The 10811-nt window shown below is 36.6% G+C and overlaps 1 protein-coding gene and 1 long non-coding RNA gene across 2 annotated transcripts in view; one reads left to right on the top strand and one right to left on the bottom strand.

The window, feature by feature from the left end:
* Window positions 1-2212: 2212 nt before the first annotated feature.
* The window catches only part of znf512b (zinc finger protein 512B), a 50884-nt gene continuing 42285 nt past the window's right edge, over window positions 2213-10811 (top strand). Inside the window, exons 1-2 of the mRNA XM_063016048.1 lie at window positions 2213-2285; window positions 2881-2940. Coding sequence (XP_062872118.1) covers window positions 2213-2285; window positions 2881-2940 — 133 coding nt within the window. The remainder of the gene's footprint in view (window positions 2286-2880; window positions 2941-10811) is intronic.
* LOC134333707 (uncharacterized) lies at window positions 7591-10716 on the bottom strand. Its single transcript, XR_010015403.1, has 2 exons — window positions 10526-10716; window positions 7591-7711 (listed from the first exon to the last, which is right to left on the bottom strand). It is a non-coding gene; the product is annotated as an uncharacterized LOC134333707 (long non-coding RNA).

Raw genomic sequence — 10811 nt, 5'->3', positions numbered from 1 at the left:
CAAAATTTTACTATTTTTTTTAAAACAAATTCTATTTATGATAATTTTTCTCAAAATTACAAAATGTCTACAACATGATGACTTCATAGTGTAATAATATAAACCCTAAAATGTTTTCTTTTGATGAGTGCATCGACTGTCTGGCATCCAAATGGCACATCAACACCCCAAGCTCTAGTTAAACTTACTTACCTTTGAGGTAGGGGCGCCGGGAGCGAGTGACAGCATGTGATTAATTGTAAACGCAAAGTTTAGCCAACAGCATAAAGCCCAAAGCCTTCTGGTGCCCAGGGGAAGAAAAAGAATACTGTGTTTAATATTGATGATGTTTAATAATTATTGATGAATGAATGATGCAAGGGCCACTATGCAAAATCTTGCCCAAGGTACCACATTGGTCACACTGGACTCTGCCCTAGTTAATGTCACTGCTAACACCTGTATTTGTCCTACTATTTCAAGTCAAAATTGCTGCTGTGAAAAAAGTATTTTACACCAGGCTTGTTCAAGACATGCTTGAGAAAACATACACATGTTGTATGAATTGAATTTATTCGGAAGCTTGCTAATATGTATAAGACCAACTTTCTATCACATTCCTTTTAAAATGCTAAAGATCACAGAATTTGAAAGACATTTTGCATTAGCAAGGCCACACGCAAATTGAAATTAGCAAACAAATTGGATGTGGTATTCAAGCTGTTATAAAGAAATTTGAAGAATCAGGAGAGGTAAAAAAAATGACAAAACATTGGATACATTGAAGGGCAGGTGCTCTGGAATAATGAGTCAAAATTTTAAATATTTGGTTGTAACAGAAGGCAGTTTGTTCCCCGAAGAACTGGAGAGTGGTACAATAAGGAGTGTATGCAGGCAACAAGCGAAGCATGGTGAAGGTTTCTCTTTTGTTCATTCACTTTGCATTTTGTTAATTTGTAATTAAACTGTTAACACAACAATTTTTGAAAGCACACCTGCTTAAAACTTCTGACTAAAACTTCAGAATTTTGGTCATTTAGTTGGACCCACCATGACAGGGCGGCACGGTGGCTTAGTGGGTAGCACTGTCGCCTCACAACAAGAAGGTCCTGGGTTCGATCCCCAGGTGGGGCGGTCCGGGTCCTTTCTGTGTGGAGTTTGCATGTTCTCCCCGTGTCCGCGTGGGTTTCCTCCGGGTGCTCCGGTTTCCTCCCACAATCCAAAAACATGCCACCAGGCTAATTGGAAACACTGAATTGTCCTATAGATACCTAGCCGCTAGATGCACAAACCAGTGCATTGTAGTGCGGGATAAAATAGGGAGGGTTGTGTCAGGAAGGGCATCTGGCGTAAAAATTGTGCCAAATCGATGTGCGGATCATGATCCGCTGAGAGCTGACCCCGCAACCGAACGGGACAAAGGCCAAGGAAAAGAAGTTGGACTCACCATGACCCTGATCAGAATAAAATGGTGATAAAACAGACAGTGAATGCATAAATACAAACTGTGTAAATGATAGTAACCAAACAAAAACACCATAAAAAGCAATAAACAGGAATAATTAGCAATAATTACAGCAATCACAATACTAAAACTACTTCTGCTACTACTACAACTATTACTAATAAAGAACTAAATTTGTATTCTCCCTTGTTATATTAAGGTTTGTTTATTAGGATTTTAACGTCGTTTTTTTTACACTTTGGTTACATTCATGACAGAAACGGTCGTTATTTGTTACACAAGATTCATCAGTTCACAAGTTTAATGTCAAACACAGTCATGGACAATTTTGTATCTCCAATTCACCTTACTTGCATGTTTTTGAACTGTGGGAGGAAACGGAGCTCCCGGAGGAAACCCACGCAGACACGGGGAGAACATGCAAACTCGACACAGAAAGAATCCAGACCGCCCCACCTGGGGATCGGTAAATATAAAATTTTACCATGAAATATTAAATACCTAAACAGCTACAATGCCATTCATTATATTAATATTTTCCTATTTGAAGAGTATATATTTTAAGTTTTTTTGTTTGTTTGTTTACAGTATAGTAACTGTACTGTAATAGTAACTAATTGATATAGTAACTATCAAAGTATGTTATGCCAACATTTTTTGCACGCACCATTGTCTAAAAAAGAATACACACATTATCTCGCTTACAAGAATAACCTGAATAACGTTATTTAGCCAGCTAGCCACAGTTTAAGTATGACCCTTTTCGTCATGAGTGAACGGCATTACGTCGAGCCGCCTCAAACGCCTCCGTTCAGACTCCGTATTAAGCAGAAACAGGAACGTTAGGTTTTCTATTAAAATGGTCGAATGATATTAGCAACGCGCGAGTGTTCCAGGTTTTTACATCTAATTGCCAAAAGGCAGGACAGACTAGCGCATAAGCCAAAATTCGCACAGTAGGTTCGTACAGTACGCGGCCTCCAAGACAAGATTTGGCAAACGGGCAAAACCCCGAGGTAAGCAGGCATACTTTGTGTTTACCGGTCCGTTACCGTGCTATGGTTTTCGCTTCTTTTAATCTAGCAATATCTCTAACAGATGCTGGAAATAACTGACAGAATAAGCTACTGCTAAATCAGCTTTTAATTATAACGCGAGCTTTTTTACTCGAATTCGCCATTTTGCATGTCTGTTTAAAAAAAAAAAGGGACGTCGCCGGTGTTCTCTGAATACGGGTTCTAAACAGGATAGGTAAAGAAGAAACATTTACATGTTATGAGTGTGGCCAGTAAAACGTAAGTGTTCGTAGATTATCTTTGCTTATTGCTCTCTTGTGTCCTTGTTTTTACTCCTTTCCTGCATATTCTCTAATTCGTCATTACCAGACTGGGTGTTATTGGCCACACACGAAACTCGGGCGATTAGAAACTTGTAAGGATTCTGTCACATCTCACACCCCACGTGGGTGACCGCGGCTCAAGCGTTCGCATTTGCAGGTAGGTGTGGCCTTTTAGAAAAAAACGACTTAAAATGATTAGCTCTACAATATCCATAGAACACATGGCATTTAACTAAATCTGTTCCACACCCCGTGTGAGACTAAAAAGGGGACGTCACACACTGATCATATCGCAAACTTAATTGTCATCCACTTAATAATTTTATATATATTGTCCTGTTGTCTGTGTAAAATTCGGCAAATATTTCCAGCAGACTCAGAAATACCTCCAGTTTCTGACCCCATAAGTAATTTGATACTTTAATACTGATTACAACAATTAAAAATGGCATATTTAGACATGGGATATGTGCAAGCATGTTGGCATGAGCTGGACATTGTGGTGTCAATGTAAAACTTTAAAACACTGACAGGGGACACAAGTGCCTGCTGTCAGTAACAATTACCAACTGCACTTTCAGTGTTGGAAGGGCAATACTTAAGTCATAGCTATATTCATTACATAGCCTGAGCACCTAACAAACCTACTTTCACAGGCCTGTCTCACATTAAAATATTTGGAGTGTTATAAAACACAATACTCACATACAAAAAAGTGGACTTTGGACTGTACAATATACCAAAAAAGTCCAATTTGAGCCCTATGGTGGCTGTAGCCCACTTAATGATAATAAGTCTGTTTGTATTGTATTGTGATGCATGATAGCAACTCATCCCACCTTTCATTTAGACACGGCAGGTGACATTTGGTCAATAATCCAGGACATTTTAACTTTTTCTGGTTTTGCTGATATGTCACATGTTACTGCCTTGTAGTGTATAGACTAGGGGGTGTTTGGAACAAAATATCAATATAAACGCATTGTCTATTTGCAGTTTCTATAAAATTAGGAAAAGTCATGAAGTGTCAAGCTGATTAAAATATTTTGTAAGCTGTTAAAGATGCTCTTTAGGTCTCAGGGAGCCCAAACAGAATAAGAGGATTAATTTTTTGGACTTGCTTTCGTGCTTCGGATCATTGTCACCCAAATGTGCTTGAGCTTTAGGTCACAAACTGACAGGCAGACATTCTTGTTCAAGTTTTCTAACATAATTCATGGTTCCATCAATTCTGACAAGTCATCCAGGTTTCGTGGAAGCAAAGACCATCACACTACCACCACCTTGCTTGGCTGTTGTTATGATGTTCTTATGGTAGAATGTGGTTTTAGCTTTATTCCCGATGTAACGGGACATGTCTTTCGAAATGTTTCACCTTTGGCTAATTAGGCCACATAATATTATCCCAAAAGTCTTGGGGGTCATCTAAATGCTTTTGGCAAATGTTACTTGAATGTTACTTTTTGTTAGCACTGGTTTGCACTTTGCAACTCTAATATGAAATCCATTTTGCCCAGTGTCTGTCTTATTGTGTAATTGTGTATATTAACCTTAACTGAGGCAAGTAAGCCCTGCAGCTCTTTAGATGGCAGTCTGGGTTCTTTTGAGACCTCCTGGTTGAGTCATTGATGTAGTCTTGGTGAAATCTTGTTCTAAATTTCTCCATTGATGGATAATGGCTTTGTGGTTCAGTGGAGTTCCAGAGCATTGGGAATGGCTTTGTAATTCTTTCCAGACTGGTAGATTTGTATGACTTTGTTTTGCATTTGCATTTGAATTTCTTTAAAATGTGGCTTTTTACGCTGCTTTTTGAGACCTTTTGTGCTTTACATTGCCAGACAGGTTCTATTTAAGTTGTGTTAAGATTCAACAGGTTTGACAGTGATCATGCCTGGGTGTGGCTTGTGAAATGAAACCCAATTGTCAATTGAATTTGGTTAACTGATTTATTTGATTTAGTAGTTCGTTAATCTGAAAACAGAGGTGTGACAAATATGCAAAAAAAAATTTTAATTGGGAAAAGTTATTTACCCTGAAATACCCTTAGTACAGTCGACTTGAACTTGAAAAGTAAAAAATATGACGATTTTTAAAGTGTGCCCAGTCAGCTCTATGTATATGCTTCTTTTTCCCTTCCCTAATATTTTTCCCTCAATAGATCAGTTGTTTATGAACAGGTTTTTGGGCGTAGCAGAGGAGGACAGCATCAGGAGCAAGCATTATAAAAGTGTAAAAGAGCACACAAGAGGGTGCTGTGGAATATGGATGTATACGGACTGCCCGTTATCAACTCTCTTGAAGTGTTTAGCTCATTTGCGTACACCAAGTTGCCTGTTGATTGCTAGGCAGTTTGTAGCCTAAAACCTATTTAATCCCATTCCACAACTCTCATACCTTGCCTCACCGCAGATTGTCCTCCACTTTTCTTCTGTAGTGTCCAAGTTTCCAAGAGGGGGAAGTAATATTAATTACAAAAGCATTTAAACTTTAAATGCAGTGCCATCTGAGAAATCAAATATCATGGGCATTTAATATTGGTTTTTAGCCTTGCCCTTACACACATTTCTCTTAATCTTTTAAAATGCTAGTGACTATTTTGCAAAAATGGGAATATTGTAAAAATCTCATATTTGTTTATTATTTATTTAGGAGGAACATTTTCATAAATTGTATATTCGTTCTGTGTAAAGTGAAATATTTTCATTTATACACTCAATACTTAATTGGGGCTCCTTTATGACAAGTTACTGCATTAGTGTAGTATAACATGGAGGCAAGTAGCTTGTGGCACTGTTGAGATGTTACTGAAGCCCAGGTTGCTTTGATAGTGGCCTTCAACTCATCTGTATTGCTGGATCGGGTGTTTGGCACATTCGTCTTGACAATACCCCATAGATTCTTTATGGGGTTTAGGTCCAGAGAGTCAGCACAGTAATATCATGATCAGCAAACCATTTTGTAGTAGTTTTGGTAATTTGGGCAGATGCCAAGTTCTGTTGGAAAAAGAAATTGGCATCTCCATGAAGCTTGTTAACAGGTGGAAGTATGAAGTGCTCTAAAACTTCTGGTAGATGGATGTGTTTTTTCTTCTTAGCCCATTGTAAAGCAATTTTGCCATTGTCTCAGGAGTGGCTTGATATTAGGAATGTGACAGTTGTAGCCCTCTAAACCCAGAGATACAGTACATAGTGTTTATACTGTTATTTATACTAGTAATTTACTTACATTTAAAATGACATATTTTTATCATTTGAGGTATAATTTCAGATTTTAATGAGCTTTAAACCATACTGATTACATTAAACATTAAAACAAAAAGACTTACATTATGTCACATCACAGTTTACCTTTTCAAAATGAATTATGAAGCAAATTTATTTTTACAATAATTTTTTTCTCTGTTTTTCTCCTATTCTTGCTTTTAAAAGATTGTGCCTTTCATTAAACCACTGAATCCTCTTACTCCGTAGTACTCAGTAGTGGCATTGCTAGTATTCTTAAGCTTGTGTTTTCACACAAAAGACAAATTACTTTACACTGTACAATTTTTTGCTTTCTGTTTTTATTTGCACTTTATTTACTAAACCATTTTGGAATCAAAGATGTATATTGTTGTATAATGTATAGCACGTTTACCAAATTTTATAATATAAAATTTTCTTATTTTATTATATTTTTGTGTGCGCCCATATAGACATGAACTCCTTCAGTGGTGCCCATGTCTTTAAGCTAGCTTCTGGCATATCCAAAGGATGCTTGTGTGTGTGTATGTGTGTGCATGTGAGTTTATGTGTCTGAGTTTGAGTGTGCATGTGGTTTTTATAAAAGTTTCAGCTGTAAAGTGACAAAAGTTATTAATGTAATCTGAGCATTACTATTCTTTAAAACCTTACTTACTATATATTTTATTTGCTGACCCCTAAACAGCTGGATATGTTCCAATAACATTTTAATTACAATAACATTTATTTAATTCATTCATTCACTGTTCATTTTACCACTGCTTAACCCTGGCGAGGGTCACCGTGAGTCCGATTTATTGGGTGAAAGGCATGAAATGCCTCAGACAGGTTGCCAGTCCATCAGAGGGCACACACACACTTGGGGCAATGGGCAAAGCTACAGTTGGAATGACTGCATGTTTTTGGACCTGTGTGAGGAAATCGGAGCACCTGGAGGAAACCCACGTAGACACAGTTTGTGTGCGCAAACTTCACACAAAAAGGACCATGCTTAATTTTACCCTAATAAATACCAGTCAATACTTATAAAACATAATGTTGATTAACCTAATGCCTCCCTGATGGGAGGCCCATATATCATTTAACCAGTATTCCATAAATTGATTAGTTATGCCTAGGGACAGGTCTTAATCATTTTAGTCCGAGATCTAGCCTGTGATGTAATTCTTTACCGCCACACATGAAATAGTTAGCAAGTGATGGTGGGACTAAATGAAGAGGTTTCATGTCTTGGCCTATTTTTCAAAATTAGCCAGTATGAAATATAGGGCTGCACCTAACGATTATTTTCTTATCGATTAATCTAATGTTTTTTTTTTTTTCGATTAATCGATTAGTCTAAACTTATTTACTGTTTATTTTAAAGGGGTTTATGTTTGCGCTAACATAAAATAATGAAAAACAGAATTCATCTTAATGTTTCAATATTTTCTCTAATCTTTTCTTAACACAATATGCACTTCAGGGCAGTATGCAAAAAAATACCTCCAGTAATAGGTACCTTTATTTTAATGTCAAACATTATATCTCCCATTATATTAAAGGAAGAGCTTGTAAAATTCAAGTAAAGGAATATAGAATGCCTTTATTTGTAATATATAATATACACATGTGCAGTACAACAGGAATTCTTTCTTTGCATATTCCAGCTTGTTTGAAAAGTCATCCACACTTCTTTGCTTGACCCTTAAAAAGAGAAACAAAGCTTATCAGAATTACAGTAATGGGGGCATAATGACTACTGTGTTATCAGATGTCTCATCAGAAAAACACTAGACCCCAAATTCAAATTGCTGCAACTCTTTACCTGAAATATAGAATTAATGTTCTACTTAAAAACTAGACTTCAAACTTAAAATGGTTATATAACTGGGAATTACTTCATTCTGGTGTAATATGTAGTTACGGTAAACGAGGCTGCAGTTAGTTACTTATTCGCGGCTTCCGATTCGTTTGGTTACTTATTCGCAGCTTCTTATTTAGCGGCTGAAGTTGGTTCCTTATTCATAAAGGGAGCGTTCGCCATGGATATTTGCTGCACACTTTATATTTTACCGACATAAATCAACTAAATGAAGACGTGAACATAAATTTTTTTGGCTGATTCTCATCGTGATATTGTCAATGTAAAAATGTGATTCAAATATAATTAAAATATTTACTTTGTAAAATATTTTTTCAATTCATTCTTTCAGGCTGCATTTCCACTGTAAGGAAAACCTATTTTTATTCAGAAGCATACTGGTGGCATAATTCATGTCGGGCCAGACAAATAACAAATCCATCATACAGAACTGGTCCCTCTCTGTAAGAAAAAGTTGATTTTAGACTGGCCCAAGTTCATTCTATACCTAAAATCTATAGCCAACATGGCACACTCAGCAATGGTGCACATGAAAATTGATTCAAAGGGGCAATTTCAGAAGCATACTGGTGGCATAATTCAAGTCGGGCCAGACAAATAACAAATCCATTATACAGAACTGGTCCCCCTCTGTAAGAAAAAGTTGATTTTAGACTGGCCCAAGTTCATTCTATACCTAAAATCTATAGCCAACATGGCACACTCAGCAATGATGCACATGAAAATTGATTCAAAGGAGCAATTTCAGAAGCATACTGGTGGCATAATTCAAGTCGGGCCAGACAAATAACAAATTCATTATACAGAACTGGTCCCTCTCTGTAAGAAAAAGTAGATTTTAGACTGGCCCAAGTTCATTCTATACCTAAAATCTAACTGCCAACATGGCACACTCAGCAATGGTGCACATGAAAATTGATTCAAATTAACTGGCAACATGCTACATCTAGTGCAATTTAAGACTGTATTTTAAAGACGTTTAAAAGCTATACTGAAGGCATTATTCATGCATAGACAGACAAACAATAAGTCCATCACCATCAGGTTTTTCCCTGTACAAAAATCTTGTTTTACACTGACCTGCCAATTGTGATTCCATTCATCAAAAATGTATTCCTCAAATTCAATTTCCATTGGTATTTTCAAAGCCTATTTCAGCATCTGGCCAGATCTAGCCCTCTTCTCTCAAAAAGGACAACTAATTTCATACCTCCAAATCAGATATCTTGTGCAGAGGAATATTTTTTTTAATTCTCTTTGTAGGTTGAAACAAATGTGAAATATTTAATACATTGTTTATGTATCCTCTTTAATCATCTTGTTTTAGACAGACCGCTGTACCTCAACATGTTCTTACCTAGCATTGGGAAATTGTCTGGTAGTTATGGCTATTCTTTTTGATCGTTTTCTTCCCCTATACAACAATAGAACTAGCAAATGACTACCATTATTTCTTCTAAAGCAGGCTTTACACAGTTCAACTTTCCAGTAATTCTGGTTGCTTGAAACGTACCTTAAATTAAATTGCACTTTAATTTAAGACTGTAAAGTGCAATGTCAAGTTGCACAGAAATTATGCTACATGCAAGTAGTTGCATGAAAGTTTCACCATCCAAGAAACATCTAACCATCTTTACTCTTCACTCAAGTTCACTTCCTAAGTTGAGAGAGCAATATTCAAGAGAATATGACTAGCCAAGATAGTATAAAATGGAACATTATTTATCAAATACAGTATGCAACAAAATGTGCATCTTTATAAACATAGAACAGTCTACACATTACTCTTTCAATGAAAAGGAATGAAGCTTACACATTGCTTTATTTATACAAAATAGTCTAAAATCAACTTTTTCTTACAGAGAGGGACCAGTTCTGTATAATGGATTTGTTATTTGTCTGGCCCGACTTGAATTATGCCACCAGTATGCTTCTGAATAAAAATAGGTTTTCCTTACAGTGGAAATGCAGCCTGAAAGAATGAATTGAAAAAATATTTTACAAAGTAAATATTTTAATTATATTTGAATCACATTTTTACATTGACAATATCACGATGAGAATCAGCCCAAAAAAAATTATGTTCACGTCTTCATTTAGTTGATTTATGTCGGTAAAATATAAAGTGTGCAGCAAATATCCATGGCGAACGCTCCCTTTATGAATAAGGAACCAACTTCAGCCGCTAAATAAGAAGCTGCGAATAAGTAACTAAACGAATCGGAAGCCGCGAATAAGTAACTAACTTCAGCCTCGTTTACGGTAATCACTGGTAAATGTATTTTTACATCGATGAAGTGCAAATAAGAAATAAAACGATTTACAGGCTGTAGAGACAGGCTGTAATGTTAGTTTAATCTATTCTCTTTCTCTAACGCGCCATTAAAGTAAACAGAAAAAATATAAAACGGGTGAATAACAATCTTACACAATGCACGCTGCTACATTACGTAACCGCAACTGCAACGGTGCAGAAATTACTTCAATTGGTAGATTTATTTTACTAACATGGGGCGATGAAGACAGATAATCTACTACTAACAGCGACTACTTACTAACATTAGCACCTGAGCTACATGTGTTAATAACCCTAATATATAACGCTAGGGTGAAGAAGTAAATGTAAACAAACTTACCGGCGTGTTTTGCTGACGTCATGAAAATGCGCTTCGGGATGCTTGTGTTTCATGTGCATACAAGTCGTACAGCTATAATAAACCATCTTCACTTTCAAGTTTACAGAGCACCATATTGTTGTATCTTTGTGAAAAACACTCCTAAACTTTAGATGCTCGTGGTAGAGTTTTTTAGCCGCAGCTTCCCCAGAGAAATCTGTTTTTAGTGGGCGTGGCCATCTTTGCGACGCGTCGACGCACGTTTTTACAAATCGAGGTATTTTCGTAATCGATTACATCGACGCAT

The sequence above is a fragment of the Trichomycterus rosablanca genome, chromosome 19 (genome assembly GCF_030014385.1).
Source record: "Trichomycterus rosablanca isolate fTriRos1 chromosome 19, fTriRos1.hap1, whole genome shotgun sequence".
Taxonomy (NCBI): Eukaryota; Metazoa; Chordata; class Actinopteri; order Siluriformes; family Trichomycteridae; genus Trichomycterus; species Trichomycterus rosablanca.
This window is presented reverse-complemented; position numbering and strand designations above follow the sequence as displayed.